Source organism: Trematomus bernacchii, unplaced genomic scaffold (assembly GCF_902827165.1).
Source record: "Trematomus bernacchii unplaced genomic scaffold, fTreBer1.1, whole genome shotgun sequence".
Taxonomy (NCBI): domain Eukaryota; kingdom Metazoa; phylum Chordata; class Actinopteri; order Perciformes; family Nototheniidae; genus Trematomus; species Trematomus bernacchii.
Window position 1 is genome coordinate 1,854,163 of NW_022987593.1, and position 16,915 is coordinate 1,871,077.

General features: G+C 40.6%; 1 protein-coding gene across 2 annotated transcripts in view; it reads right to left on the reverse strand.

Annotated features, from left to right (window-relative positions):
* plppr2b (phospholipid phosphatase related 2b) overlaps positions 1-16,915 on the reverse strand; it is a 45,711-nt gene that overhangs the window by 27,842 nt on the left and 954 nt on the right. For both annotated transcript variants that reach the window (XM_034129282.1, XM_034129283.1), the window contains exon 2: positions 13,416-13,523. In XM_034129282.1, the coding sequence (XP_033985173.1) occupies positions 13,416-13,523 (108 nt within the window). The remainder of the gene's footprint in view (positions 1-13,415; positions 13,524-16,915) is intronic.

The following is a 16,915-nucleotide window of genomic DNA, read 5'->3' on the forward strand; positions in this document are numbered from 1 at the left end:
GAGTTTGGAAAATTGCACAATATAAATCTATTCTAGTAGACCTCAACAATGGAATTATGATCAGTGGAAATGGCCATGACATGGGCCCTTTAATATATGTCTTTGTCTTCTTCCCGCCTCTGTGATTGTGATTCCTTCGTCCCTATTATCAGTTTTCAATTGGGTCCAAATCAGTGACTCTGAAAACTGTATAAGATATAAGAAACAATGTGAGATTCTTGTTAATATGTAGAGATTACAGAGGTTTATGCATGTTGTTGTTGGAGCTGGAGGCCATCAAGGAATTGGAAACACCTGGCCACCGTCTCAAAGTCTATAAGACCCGCCCCTGTGGGCTCTGGCCCTACCTTGTGCTATGTTAGAATTGTGATATGCTGTATTACCTTATTTCCTGTCAGGAATGTCAGATTTTGCCAAACTGATTTGTTACAATAATTTTTTCTTACCTTTTTAACTAATCCACCAGTTTGAATAAACCTATTGCCATTTCCCATTAACTCCCATTTATTTGAATGTCTGTAGAGCGTCTCAGCTACAGCAGTGGGGATGGCAGGGGATGTCAAAAAACCTACCTAAAATGTATGTTCAATCAGTACACAAAACTAAATATAAAAAAAAGGAGTCTAGTGGTTTCATGGGGATTTACACTGGTTGGCTGGCAACACTTCAGGAAGTCATCATGCTGGGTGACCTTCTCATCTGACACAAACATATTTCCCAAAATGTCAACATAATCCTTTTTAATTTTTAGCCTGTACTGTTGATGAAGAATCTTCTTTATGTTTTACAGCATTAAGTCTCACAGCGGCAGATGGCTGAACAAGTGAGACAGCACTGAGAGAACCTCCTCCAACACAACCTCTTCAGCAAAGTGACAGCGACCCCACTTGGACTAATGCTATAGGGAGGGGAAGGGGGGAATTGTTACACGTAACACATTTCAGCTTTACTGCGCAGTGAAGAGGAAGGCCTAATTTAAAATTCTTACATTACATGTCTGCTCTACTGTCAGACCTGACTGACTGCTTCCTTTTCTCTACAGACACTAAACACCTTTGGATGCCTGTCTTTTATGAGTAACAAAAATCAAATAATGAATTTGAACGTTCCCATGGCAATGTGCAAATCTGATCTACTTCAATTTGTTTGTGGCAGACATCCTATCGTTTTTTGCACTGATTGGCATTGAATTCGGTGACAACACACATGCCCGAGGCCTTTAAAAGCCAATCCATGAGGGACAAAGGAACACACACACACACACACACACACACACACACACACATACACACACACACACACACACACACACACACACACACACACACACACACACACACACACACACACACACACACACACACACACACACACACACACACACACACACACACACACACACACACACACACACCTTCTAACAGCCATACAAACACATCCAGCTCGTAGTTTATATATACTCCAAGAATACCAAGCAGCTTCAGGTTTCTTTCTGTGTTATCTGCCATCTACAGCACATGCTATTTGTGTGTTTGAATGAGTGGGTGTGTGACTGTGTTTTCATGTCTGTAGGCATGTGGGTGCATTCCCATGTCTGAACAGGAACTCTGACACGCTGTGTGTTCAACATTTCTTTCTATCATCCAGTCCTCTCTTCTCGCTGAGCTACAGAAGGCTTGAGGGAGGAAGCATAGGAGGGAGGTGTAGCAAGGTGGGAGGAAGCGAGCAGGCGAGGGAGGGAGGGAGGGAGGTCTACGAACACCCATCAAAGTTTAAACAAACATTCAGACAACAGCGGAAAACATCCCTGGGAGATTATGCATGTTGTTTTGCATCTACTTTTACGCTACATAAGCATTAACATTGGATGCTCTTAGGACAATACTGTCAGCCTGAGAGATCTAACAACAGTTTGTGTAGAATAAAACATGAGAAGACACACGTTTTATTAATACTGGGACAAGACAGTGAAACATTACAGCAGGACACAGTTACCAAAGTTCCAGTAAACAGAGTCGTTGGGAGTGTTCCCTCCTGAATACAGGCTCTTATATGACTTTACATCTCCCTCCCCTCCCACATGAAGGAATAACAAACTTCCGGTACACTGCATCCTCAGACAGTTTGTCTAAATAACAATACAGGGTCAACGCAACTTCAAATGTCTAATTAGCACATTCTGCGCAGGTCACCTTGGAATATTAATTTGCACAATTAATTATTTCTAAAGCTCCGTGTGCATGTGCAGCATGAAACGGAGGTCATGGAGGGTCACACTTACAGACATGATTCTGTCACATGACTCATCTCCACGCATAGTGTTAACCCGGGGTCTTCACAAGGCAGCTATTTTGAGGCAAGAGAGAAAGTAAACACTTTGACTATCACAACGCAGCTACAGTATCACAGGCAATGCCAATTCTTTTCTGCTTCATTGATCCTTAAAGCCTCCAATCTTGACTCAAAGATGTTTATAAAGTCCAACAATAGCTGATTTTTCAGTGACACTAGAGAGCCAGATTTCCATTTTCTTGTCTGATATGCCATCATACTCAGTCAGACCTGTTGCCTACACTTAGAGGGTCTTTCACCTAGTTTGACCCTGACTGAACCTTAAAATGTCTTTCCCCTATTTTCGTTTAAACCCTGTACTCGCTTGGGCCTTTGTTGTATTCTATATTCACAAATGACCTTCCTTACGTATTAAATAAGTCCAGTGTAATAATGTATGCTGATGATTCCACAATGTACAGTACAGCATCAACATGCAGTGAGTTAAACAATCTACTTAAAATAGAGATTAAAGCCATAGCAGACTGGGTCAACAATAACAAACTGGTACTCAACATTGCAAAAACAAAAGCAATGGTGTTCGGATCCAGACATATGTTAAGCAGCAATCCTCAATTAAGCCTGACACTGGCTGGTCAGCCAGTGGAACAGGTAAACGAGACTAAGTTGCTTGGCATTGTTCTTGATTCTGGTTTACAGTGGACAAAGCAAATAGACAGTATCGTAACTAAAATGGGAAGGAGCATAGCTGTGACGAGAACATTTACAAAGTATGTAACACCAACCACTTTGAAACAAGTCATCCAGTCTCTGGTTTTGTCACATCTTGAGTACTGTCCGGTCATATGGTCATCAGCAGCAAAAACACATATACAGAAATTACAAATAGCTCAAAACAAGGCTGCCAGACTAGCTCTCCACTGTTCGAAGCGCACTCATATTGGAGTTATGCATCGAAACCTATCATGGCTTCTGGTTGAGAAACGTCTGCAATCTCGTGTTATCACTTTTCTAAAAAATGTCCAATTTAGCAAAAAACCACTGTATTTTTATGATCAAATAGTTTATACAAGAGACGAGCATGACCATAGGACTAGACAAGCCACATCAGGCCATCTACTGGCACCTAAACCCAGGACCAATCTTCTAAAATCTTCTGTGACTTATAGAGCTATAAAGGAATGGAACTCATTGCCAAACTACCTTGCTGAAATAGAGTCCAGAGCCTCTTTCAAGAAGAGATTGAAGTGCCATCTACTAATGACCATGTACCCTTGTGAGCTGTGATCCCTAATTTAATTTGATCTCATGCTTTGTACTGGTGGGTGTCTTGTGCACTCATCCTTGGCTGAGATTGATGTTGTAAGTGGATGAGATTGTTGATGATGTTGGAAATTGTTGATGATATTGGTGATGTTGTTAATATTGTTAATGATGTCAGGAGTTATGTCTTGAATGTTTTTGTATTATTGTTGTATTATTGTTGTATTGTTTTAAGTGTCGGACCCCAGGAAGAGTAGCTTTTGTCAAGAGCAAAAGCTAATGTGGATCCTTAATAAACATAAACATAAACTAGCAGCGCCTAAACGTGTAATGCGTGGGATTCCTTTGCCTTTAGGTAGTTAACATTTATTTAAATGTAGAGTACTTGTCTATTACAGATTGTCTCATTGATTTCTCAGGTCAGTACAAATCTTAGGTGATCATTTGGGAAATCTGGCTTGTAGACGGAGATTAAGACAAAAGCCCTATGGTAACAAATCGCAACATTGAATAGAATTGAAAATTGACAAAACAACTACATCTAGACAAGTCCTTCACAGCCAAAATCAACCAAAATTATTATTTTGTGATGCTCCTATCAGCAGGACAACATCATGTGTTTGTGCCTCTCAAAACTATTTGAAATTACTATTGAAGAAGAGAGTTTAATGATGTAACAACACTATGTTTAGCGTCGCCAGAACATAAGTACAGGAGATGATTGATTATCATGTTGTTGTGATGAGCCTCTATTGCTCCTTCTGTGTCTAGTTCATTCATGTCTTTGTAACCAGCTGAGAGGTAGCAGTGTGGTGAGACCACAGGTGATCCCCTTTCTGCTGTCTTGTTATTCAAGGAGGATCAAAGACTTCGTTGACAGAACAGTATGAACATATAAGACATTTCCCAAGCCTACAAGATGTATTTCCCAACACAAAATGTGTGAGGTGAACACATGTTTAACTGATGTATCACAGTATATAAATGATATAGCAAGCCAAAAAACTAAAATTATTGAAATGGAATGCTCTTGTCACATTAGGTATTAAATAAGGGGAATTTTTGTTCATGGAAATGTGCAGTTGGAATAGTTCAGTATTGTGAGCATCTGGTTAATCAGTACTTATAAAATGAGAGAAAGGGCATATCATATAATTTAATCAGACTTTGCCCCTCAGCTCTGTTTCATCTCGTAAGAGTTGACAGTTTGAGATTAAGACCTCCCAGACACTAACCCTGTCTGTCTCCTCTTCGTCTAGCACAGCGGTTCCCAACCTGTGGGCCACGGACCCCTAGTGGGCCACGAAAGGCATTGCAAGTGGGCCGCCAAATAATTCACAAAACATTATGATTTGTGTGGAAACATTTTCATTATACTTTTTTTCATTTTCATTTGAACCTCCTTTCCTTTCTCTTTCTTGATCCTCCTTAGCAAGGCATGACATACAGTATGAGGGATTACATGTATGCAGTGAAATCCAATTTGGTATAATTCCTAATATATGTCAGCATACACTAAGCCACATGATGAAAATAGAGTTAACAACATAAGGCAGATTAAGGATGAGAACCGCTTTTAGCTGACCTACTAAGTAACCTTTAAGGACTTATCATGCAGTGTAATTAAGCCTTAATGCTTATACCTCTCACGTCAAAGGGAGCAAAAGCCAGAAAATCAAAGAGACTGAAACGGCACTGATGTGACAGAAACAGAAAAAATCTCCTGCCCTCACAAGTCACAAGCCCTTTAACCAGGAAAGGGGGAAATAAAATGTGACATTAATAATGTGTTATGGAAGGGGAGAGGGCGGTGGAAATAGATGTGGGTATCGCTAATGTCTCTTGGGGCTAAGCTGTGAGATGCACTTTAATGCAAACAGTGTTTCATGTCTACCCTTGGCCTGTGTGGAGCGGCCAGATGGCAGAAAAGTCAACTGATAAAGTCAAACATGTTTACAGAAGGTGAGAACGTGTGGACGGAGGCCGGTGATGAGATGACAGCACCCCGCTGGGACACAGCGAATGTCACACTACTCCGGGTGAACAGGAGGCATGCTGCTTCGTTTTGCTCAAAATTAATTTTCGTCAAAATGTCTAATGTGTTTTTGAATGAGGCCTAACTAAAGAATGAGGGAGTCCTAGCATGCAGGAAGCTGATCAACGCAGGATGTGTCCATTTCACGTGTTGGTGAGAGTTGTGTTTCTGCACACAGCAGGGGAGAACATAAAAAAAAAAAAAGCCTACTTAATATGGATTTCTTCAATAGCAACAGTAATCATATATTGATCATATAATGTTGTGTTATGTCAACATTTGGCTACCCCCATATGGGATCACAAGCCACTGCTTTTCATCAAACATAAGAAAAAATATAAACCAAATGAAAAAAGGTTTTATTTATTTTTTAAATACTTTCAACTATATTGTACACAAAAGCATAGCATGCTAAAAAAGGCAGAACTTTATCCTGATTGCGAGCTCTGAATAACATCTTTATGTGTTTGTTAATGTATAATTGTAACTGAAATGTTAAACTATCAAGACTGCCCACAAGAGGAGTTATAGTTTATAGAGTTATAGTTTACAAATACATTCATAAACATGTATGTGTTATATACCATTAATACATGGTATACCACCTATGAATGGAGTACTTAAAGTGGACCTATCATGCTATATTTGAATAATATATTGTAGGGCCATCCCTATATAAAACATGTCTGTGAAGTTTTTTTTTCAAAATACCAAACAGATCATGCATTTTAGCCATGCCTCATTTCGCTCTATTTGTTGTATTCCAGTGCTGTTTTTGCAAGGGCTGATTCTGTGGCAAATGAGCTGCAGCTGACCACGCCCCCCTGCAAAGGAGGGGGGCGAGGCACAAGCGTCATGTTACCATGCTGTTACCATGCTGTTACCATGCTATTACCATGCTGTTACCATGCCACGGCAACCTCTCATTCCCCTGATAGGTGGAGAGTTGCCCATATAGGCGGAGCTCCCTGTTTCTGACGTCAGAACAATTTCAAATCTGTATCAGTCTGTATCAGCTCCGTTGCAGCCCCGTTTTTAGAGATTTGGGAGGTATGGAGGAAAAGAGAGAGGGTTGTGTTTTCTGACACTTGGTGAGTTCCCTGAGGACACATATTCATGTATAAAAGACGTACAAAAGTGCATTTTGCATGATAGGTCCCCTTTAAAGTAATGTGTTGCCAAACATTAAGTGGTACAACACCAAACTGGGCACACCAAGATTTCTTCTCCTTGAATCGTTTTTTTTTAATTGACAAATGAATAACATATGCCCACCACAGCTCGGTTAAACAAGAACCCTGGACCAAAAAGCTAGCATCCCAAATAGCAACGCTTCATTTACTAGTGTAAGGTTGGTTTCGGAGTTACAATCCTCACAGTTTTCAGCACAAAAAAGGTCTTCAAATTAGCATGAGATGAGGCTGCAACACCTCTCCTCCTTTTTAGCGTAATTTGATTTCCTGATGAGCTCACATAAACACTCAGTCCTATGATTAAAGCCGTTGAATGTTTCACAGTTGAGGTTTCCACCACACTGATTTTCAGCAGGTGATTAAAAAAAAACAGAAAAAACTCAGAGTCTGATTTTAGACCACACACCGATCAATCAGAAAGACACAAACAACTGTAGCTGAAGGAACAAACCGAACCACTCTTCCCTCACACTCGATCATTTGCATACATAGCATGTAAATGATGGCACAAAAAGCCCAAAAAACAGAGTCAACATTGATGACAAGCTAAAGAACAGGCTGGACTGCCGCCTGGTGTCAGCAGATTGTATTACAACGCACTGAGTGAGACGAGAGCAAGAAAGATGATCCGCCTGATAGAGGAGAGGGGCAGAGCCTTAAAGAGAGGAATGGGAGAGGCAGCAGAGGGAGAAAGGAAGAAGATAAACAGACGGACGACACACTTAATGAGACATAAGTATATCACAAAATACGCCGGGGTAAAGCAGAGATTGCCTTTGGGAAATAAAGCCAAAGAAGGCAGAGAGTAAAATAAACAGAAGGGCAGAGGAGGTGAAAGAGAGCAAATGAGGATGTATGACAGCGTGAAGTGGAGAAAAATGTAAAATACAAAGAGGGACCAATGGAAAGGGAGAGGATCAAAGCAGGCGTTCATCTTCTTAACACCCACATGCCCTCCTCTTTTCAACTGTCTTTTCGTTCACCTCTTTTGTTTGTCTGAGTGTATTTTAATCGCCATGCCTGCTTTATCTTAAACTCATCAGTTTCCCCCCCACCCTCCGTTATCAGTCAAAAAGCATATTTACCTCAATCATTTTCCAACCTACGCTCTGTCCCCCTCCCCCCTTCTTGCTGCATTTCCCTCCATGTCTCTCAATCATCCTCGCTGCCAGAACGCTCTCTCACACTCAGTCTCTCTGTTTATACAGTATCTGCTTCGCTCCCCTCACCCTTTCTTCCTCCCTTTCACATCCCCCTCCCTTTCTCGCAGCAACAATCACGTAATTCTGCAAAATCCCCAGTCCTGAAGCGAACATGCCCCCGCATCTCACAAATGGAAGAATAAAAGCAAACATGTTCCCTGAATAAAGCCCTACAATGTGATATCAAACGTTTAATTCTGGCGCTTTATGCTTATGTAAACAACATGTCATATTTTCAAAATGAAAATAATATTTGCATTCCTATTTTTGTCGCAGAAATGTTCTTCTATTTTTAATGCAAGAAACTCATTTTACTGAGAGGTTTGACTTTGAGGTTATCTGTCCTTGAGCTGGAAAAGATGGTTATTTTATAATTGGGGAATATCTTGATTTTGAAGTTCCTCTGTCACAATTTATTTAGCTGATTCAGAGAGACATGTAAGAAACTGCAAAGCTGTGGGGAAGATAATATCTTACATAAGCAATTTCATTTTGGAGACTCCAGCAAAGATCTTTAATATTTCTTTTTCTGATAAGATCATTTGGTTGTGCTGCTGTAGCCTCAATAGAAAGGTTCCTTATTTAATATCTGCGGATGATGGGAATCCATATTGTGATATATAGGACAGGGTCTCTCATCCCTCCCTTCCTCCCTAAAGTGATAACAGGTGGGAGGCAGCCAGCTAACAAGTGTTTCAAACATCCACACAGAGAAATCCCAGCGCAGCAGACAGGAGGGCAGGTGCTATTCATGGAGCTGAGAGATAATGAGGAGGAAGCTATAGGGAGAGAAACAAGTGAATAAGAGCTGTTACTGTATCTATGTGTGTGTGTGTGTGTGTGTGTGTGTGTGTGTGTGTGTGTGTGTGTGTGTGTGTGTGTGTATGCATGTGTTGAAAAGGGAAGGGAAACATGATATTGAATTGAATTTTTTTTAGAGCGTAGAAAATAACACTAGGGAATTAACCAGTAATATATTCTAGTTTAAGGTAAAGTGTTTGGGGAAGTGAGATATGTTTATATTCCAAATACATGGGTTAAAGATACATCACTAGTTGTACAGTATATTAGGAAATGTTTTAAAGGGCAAGAAAATCTGGAGCTAGTGTAGAAAAGAGGCTCTTATGGTAGTTTATTAATGAGATTTGGTGCTTAAACACTGAGAAATTGTAAGCACAGTTTGGCCGGTGTGGGGGGTGTCTTGGACTTGGCACAAGTACAGCTGTCGGGAACAAAACATCTTTAGAAAAGAGTAAGCACATGCTACAAATACGTTGCACGGAGGAAGAGGATGAGCTGAGGCAGTAACAAGCCCAGCAGGGATTATGGATGATGTGAGCGCATGCAGCGAGGAAGAGCTTTGTTGTAGGGAACTGGAGGTCTGATTCTTTTAGGATGCTGTTCATTATTGGAGCAAACGATGATGTGCTGGCTTCACACCCAAAACAAAAAAAAAGGTGAAAAAAGCCAGAGGCTGTCCATGCTCAGACACAGCAACAACTAGACTGTCATAAAGTGCAAGGTGAGGTGTTTGCTGAAGTTGATACACTCTACATCAGAATAAAGAAGTAAACATCGTACAAACAGCAGGACTTTGATGCCAGAGGCTGGGGTTCAAATCCGAGTTCCACGTTTGATTAGGTCTGGAAAACTAAAGCACTTTGTGTAATCGGACAAAGATTGTTAAAAAAGTAAGTATGTGTCTTGCACTTCAATTTAGAAAAACGTGGTTTGAGCAGGATTTTACTTATATGTTGTTGAAAGTTAGAAGTTGGTACACCAAGACAGAATCGCACCATATTTAGAAGTCATGGAAGATTATGCAGAAATTAAATTAGGGGATAATTTCCGAGAAATGAGAAGTGCAAGCAAACGTGAACCGAGACCTTCGAGTATCACCAGAGACAGCAGGGGCCATGGACCTGAAACATTATGTGGTCGGATACTCAGCAGCGTGTTGACTTTGCAGACCTCGCTGTGCCACAGTGAGACGAAGCCAACAGGGCATGAGGAAGGAGCGAAGAGGAAGAGGAGGAGGAGGAGGCTCAACTACTCTGAGCTGGCAGTCGGGGCTGAAAAACAAAGCCGGAAAGCCAAGATACACACTGCAAAGGCTGGGTGCCAGGAATTAGCAGCTACAGTACATCCACACTGATGATTATCACGTCTTACTATTGTTACAACTGATAGCACACTTCTACTCACTAGCTGCTAGTTGTGCGCTCAGTGATATCCACTCAAAGAGTCCACTTGTAGTCACTCCCAGTACTTTGTAAGTCGGCTACAAGTTTTCTCAGTAGGCCTCTTTGACCCAGATCACACCGACTCACAACACCCCCCCCCCTCATATACCAGCGTCTAAAGCAAGTCAAGAATCAGTTGTATCAAAATGAATGTTTCAAGAGGGTCCCTTTGAAGCAGTGCGTGTGTTAGGCTACAGACCATGCGTAGCTTCACAGTGATGGCAGCGACAGATGGAGTAAAAACAAGAGAGAGACTTATACTCCTCTCATTGTGTTGCCTTTTTCCTTGCAGCTTTTGTGCAAACTCTCCATTGTTTGTACAGGCAAAAGTTCTCACATTTGAATCTAGTAGCAGGGGAAAACAATGGCTATGAGAGACAAGGGGAAGACAGTAAAATGAAGAAACGTGAAAAGTGGAAACAGGCAGAGAGAATTACAGTACTCATAGTTGGTGATGGTAGACAAGCCTTGAAATTAAAGGAGCGATGAACTGACAGCGGGGCATGACCGAGAAAATAGGGAAATGTCATAAGGATATAATGATAAAGGAAGAGAGTGGCAGATGAGATTGTGAGGAAAAGGAGTAAAAGAGAAAGGGAATCACAAAAAAAAGATCACAAGAGAAGAATAAGACGGGGCGTTTGAATTGAATAGAAACGGGTAATGAGATGCTAATGTAACAACAAAGGAGCGTGTGCCCTCCGGGGGGAGCTGTGCAACAGCAAGCTGCTTCAGTATGAACACATTAGAGGAGGGAATTGAATTTTAAAATGCCCTTTATTAAACTACTGCAATGTACACAGATACATATAGCCAATAAAGTAAAATAAGATTTACATCTCCCACCCCTGGCACTGTTTGAACAAAATAAAAACAATAGATGCTCCCCTGGAGAGATCGATTACGGTGACAAAATGGGACAGAAACGGCAAAAAGCAGAGAAAGTATGATTTGTGCATATTAACACCTCCTCCACAGGAGGGTCACCCTCTACTGTGTGATATATGAGGTGAGCATGAGGACAAGGTCTATTTGCCCTGAGAGGAAAAGGGTGAGCAAAAGAGAGAGCAGAAACTGAAAGAATAAATGACAGAGACTCATGGGGGAACATGAAGCCGGAGAGGAGAAATAGAGAAAAAGGAGGTCTTTGCGATATCAGACATGCTTTTGAGTGGGAGGAGGAGATGAAGCTTTACAAGTAAAGGGGAAATAATGGAGAGATCCATGGTGCAAAAGATGTAATTACTCAAGGGAATGAATGCAGGAGAGGAGTGATGTGGAGGATCTGTATAAAAGGAGCGACTGGGCAGTACTCAAGAGACCGTCAAAGAGAATACAGGAGGATGGGAGGAGCTGACAGATATAAGCCTAGAGATATTACGCACTATGAAAAAATTAGGAAGCTGAAAAATCATTATAACAAGTCCTCAAGAGGATGCTGAGAAGGAGCCAATACCAAAGCACAATGAAAGAAAAATAAAAGCAAGCCGTAAACCTGCAGGGATTGTGGGATATTTGGGCTAAAAAGAGATGCATCAGCATCAGAGGTGCGTGATGAAGAGTATTGTTATGTGGAAAGAGTGTAGTGTATGAGGCACAAAGAGCAGATGGAAAAAAACAGGCTGTGGTCTAAAGAGGATGGTGTGAGTGATTGAATGAGTACAAAGGAAGAGAGAAAAAACCAGGTTAAGGACATTCATTCAGGTGCTACTGCAGGTGCACTAAAGAAAAAATAAGTTAGAGTGTACAGTAAAAACTTAAAATAATAACCTGGATGACACCAAGTTTATGTTTCCTTAAAGGTGGGGTATGTAATTTTGGAGAAACCAGTTCGAGTGCGCTAGAATTTGAAAATACACAACCCGAAAAAAATCTGCCACTTCCTTACAGAGCCCCTCCTTCAACACACACGAACGCGCACATGACCAATGAGGGCACGAGATAAGTTTGTGCCCCGATGGAAGGCTGACAGGCAGGTAGGCCATCCAGTTATTTTAGCCGGGCCGGCTAAAATGATTGGTCGTGCTTTTTGCAGCGCTACGGCTTCCACAGATGAATTTTTTTTAATGTATTTATTGTCAAAGCACTTAAGATATTCATTACTATCGGGATGTTAAGAGCATTCCATGGAATATAACAAAAAGTGTTTCTGAAATAAATTACATACCCCACCTTTAAGGTTGTATTGACTGGTGACAACTCTCCTCATTCGGGTAATTATATCTTCTAAACCTGAACTTCTGACTCAGCTAGTCAACTTTCTATAACCCAATTTGACTTCTCACCAACCTTAAATCTTAATATTTAAAACCGTATAAGAAAGCAAGATCATATTTTTAGGGTGGAATTTTAAAGACTGTATTTTAAAGCTAGAAACAAAAAAAGAAAACTGCTAATTCAGCTGTTGTTGCGCTATAGCTCAGAGGACCTGCAGGCCTCGAGCGTGTTTGCGCAGTGGCACGGGCTAATTGGGTTTCCGTTCTTAATTAGGCCAATTAATTAGGATATGAAGCCGAGGCCATGAGTGCTTCATCGGGTCATTTAGGGATTACAGGGAAATAAGTCGAGTCGTGGGAAGAGTAGAGGAGTGGAGGAAAGAAATCGAGCAAAAAGGTCACATGAGAGACTTTTTTTTGCGAGGATACCTTAGCGATAGATGGCTGCACCATTCTGCTGAATGTTATCTGTAAATGATTCATTGACTGAGAGTAATTACCCATTCAACTAAACCAAATCAACCACTGCATTTGAGAGTCAGTGATTTGGAAACAGAGCCTGCTAATTCATGCAATTTCCCAACTGAGACTCATTGCTGTTAATCTGCCATGAGAAACATGTGAAGTAAGATGTGAGAAGAACAAGAGGAAGATTCACAGCCAGAAGACTTTCACGCTTTTCTCGATGCAACTCCAAGTTCTTCATTTCTGCCCACTTTTCATGTACAACTTTCAGCATTTTGAAAACCTTGCCTCCTGTACAGAATCAGCCTATGAAAGTTAGGTCAACTGTGATACATTTTGCCTGTGAATGACTACTTAAAGCAAGAACAAACTATTTTCAATTGACTTTCAATGTTCAGGTCGGATCAGGTTCAAACAGTCAGACGTGGGTGAAGTCTGATGATCACAACAATTGATCACAGTACTGCATGCTGATCCCTTTAGATACAAATGTGTCCATCACTCACCTCCACTAAGAGGAAGCAGGGCACGATGTAGGTGCTGGTCTTCAGCATGCTGTCATCAGGAAGGCTCCTCATCGCCCTCCTTTGAGCTGACAACTGACTGTCAATCATCTGTGGGGTCAAAGGTCATCACAAAGCTTGAGTTTGAATTGCTCTGTTTGAAAAAGCTGGATGCAGAGGTACAGCGCAGTAAAAACACAAACTACTTCATTATTGGCAACATTTAAAAATGCAAATGTACAGTATGATCACACACAACACAGACATACAGTACTGAAAGTCCTAATGGTGTGGATAACAGTTTGTGAAGTTGTGTGTTTTTTGTGTTTTGTAAGGTTTATAATACTCAACAACAAATTCAGTGTTTGCAGATACTGTTAGAGAAGCCTAACATGGAGGCGTATAGTAGTAAATAATACAGGAGAGCCATATATTCAAGCCTTTTTAGAAAATACAGTTTTAAGACAACTCATCCAGTCATCCCAAGTCAACCTGTACTGAAAGTTTGGCTGGGGGTAATAATAGCCTTGAATTATTAAAAGGTAAAAAGACCTGACTGTCAGCTGGATTTAATCATGACATGAGTCATTACATTTTTTTTTACAAGTTCCAGAAGAGTAAATAATAGTCTCTCTGTATTCAGTGCTGGGCTTAAGAGTAAATCTAAGACGCTTGGAGGGTTTCATAGTTGGTTGAGTGGCAAGAGAAAACATTTCAATTTGTTGAACAATTCCTTTTTCACTGCAAAGTTGAGTTTCTCTCAGTTACAAATGTCAAGCATTGCCTCAAAAATGCCAACAGCTTAAAAAGAAAGACACAGGTAAAATCTTATGCAAAATGTGTTGCTTGGCAGAATTTCAAGTGAAATTATAAAAGACATTAGTGGTGCGCCTCTCAGTGATACAGGACACCAGTTAAGTACATGCAATTATATGTGATTCTAAACATTAAATACCATGGGTTCAATAGCCTAAGATCTTCAATCACAATTTTCCCACACAAACTTACATACATTCTGCAAGGTGCATCAAAAATGCACACATACAGGTACACACACACACACACACACACACACACACACACACACACACACACACACACACACACACACACACACACACACACACACACACACACACACACACACACACACACACACACACACACACACACACACACACACACACACACACACACACACACACACACACACACACACACACACACACACACACACACACACACAGTGGGTAGCCAATCAAGAGAATTGGGGGTATAGGGGGTTGGATGAGGATGAAAGGAGGAGAAGTAGAGTGGAAACAGAGGAGCGATGATCAAAAACAAAAGCCTGACAGAAAGAGATACGAGAGAGACAAAGTCATGATGCCGACGTTCGAGACTCTTTAGAAGTGAACAGACGAGGATGGGGGAAAGACAGCAGACTCAGCACTGGGAAATAACAGTTATCGGGGGATAACAGGTAGAAGTTGAGGAAAAACAGCTTCAGTCCCCAAAGTGGGAATAGAAGGAGACAGGGGAAGAGTTGAGGTGAGGAAAGTTAGAGCAAAAAAGCATACGAGATGCTCAGGGTTTCTGACATGCAAATGACTGCACTGTTGATGAATAATGTCAGCTTCTACTTTGATAAGTTCACGGGAGTCTCAAAAGGATTCCAAGTACATCCTCTTGGAATCAAACAGCTAATGCAGTATTTCTAAGAACTTTGAAATCATGATTTTATCAATCGTAAAGCAACTGCCCCTCAGCAGTCTTCAACATCATTGTATTCATTCAAACACCAATTGGTTCTCCTCTTCAGATATCGAGCTTATTCCCTCATCTCCTTGACAACAATTATCTTTCTGACTTTATAGCTGAGGGCAAATCTCGAATGCAGTATGTCAGCCCTTTCCTCAATCAATGGTCGTGAGAGGGGAGGAAGCCACTGCTCCAGGTTGGAATGCGTCCATGTCTTGATCATTGATACAGTAACATTTGTATAAGTGTAACAAGGAAAGGAACCAACATCTTAATTCGGCAATGAATCTTATTCTTCAAAGCCTTTTTCAAAAGTCAAACATAAAAGACTAGGGCAAAGCTGAATAAATATTTCCTGTCCACACAATTACAAAATATATATCAGCGTTATTTGCCATAGATATACAACATGTATTTATCTTCTTTCATCTATATTTATTCAATTTTTCTAAGAGCATTTCTCTCTTTTTCAATAACGCCTTGTTACATTCACAAATGTACACATTCACACTTGAAAGCTGTGCGTTAGTGTGATCTGCCACTGAGCAGCTGCACTGGAGCAGTCTGGGTAAAAGGTTTTGCTCAATGGCACCTCAGTAGTAGTATTGAAAGAGGGGTAAGCTCATTAGAATGCAATTAAATATTGCTGCAACACGTTTTAAGGAGCATTCCAGTGTATACATTATTAACTCAAGCATTAAAGATGTAATACTCCCACTAACCCAATTCACTTAGATCTTTTCTCATTTGAAACGGTATAATCTGACAGAGAAATTGAACATTCCTTCGAAGATTACTAAACTTCAAGCATCACGCTGAGAATCAAAGATTTTTCAAAATGAGACATCCTTTAAAGGAGTCTATACACATTGTGAAGTAAGTCACTCACCAACAAATGCACCTATCTGCAGGAACTGATTAGTAGTCCCTTTAATTTAAACATGTAGTATTTTGGAGGATTATATGATCATAATTTCGTTTAAATCACCTCAGGTGCTGTTACACTGTACATTTATACTTTAATCTCACTTACTCTAATGTGCCAAAGATTTCCCTATTGGCATTTTCGTTCCGCATCATAGCTTAATCATCATTTATTTATAGCTTCACATGAGACGTGTTTATTGCAGAAAATGTTCAACGTTTCTGAACATTGTAAATCTTGCTTCAAATTATATTTGTACTTTTTCCAAAAGAAAATATTTCTTTATATCCATATGTGCAATGTTTGGCATAGTGACATACACACATATAAAGCAGTACAGATTACACTGACTGTGGTTGTGTGTTAATTATTCATATACATTTTTTCCCTCTACTATCGCCTGTCTGCCTCATGGGAAACAATATTCCACTATTCCAATTAGTGAATGCTTCTGATATAGAAGAGCTTCAGCTACACAAATACCTTCTATTTGTAAAAGGCATTCATTGATACCAAGTAAGGAGAGAACAGGTTGTACAAGTTGTGGCAGAAGATAAAGGGATTGCATGTTGACACACACACACACACACACACACACACACACACACACACACACACACACACACACACACACACACACACACACACACACACACACACACACACACACACACACACACACACACACACACACACACACACACACACACACACACACACACAAAAAGGGGGTTGTATTCCTTTATGTACCCAGCTTCTAAACCAGCAAAAAGCAATCAGGCATGAGGTTGGCATGACTGATCGTCTCTTGTGTTGCTGT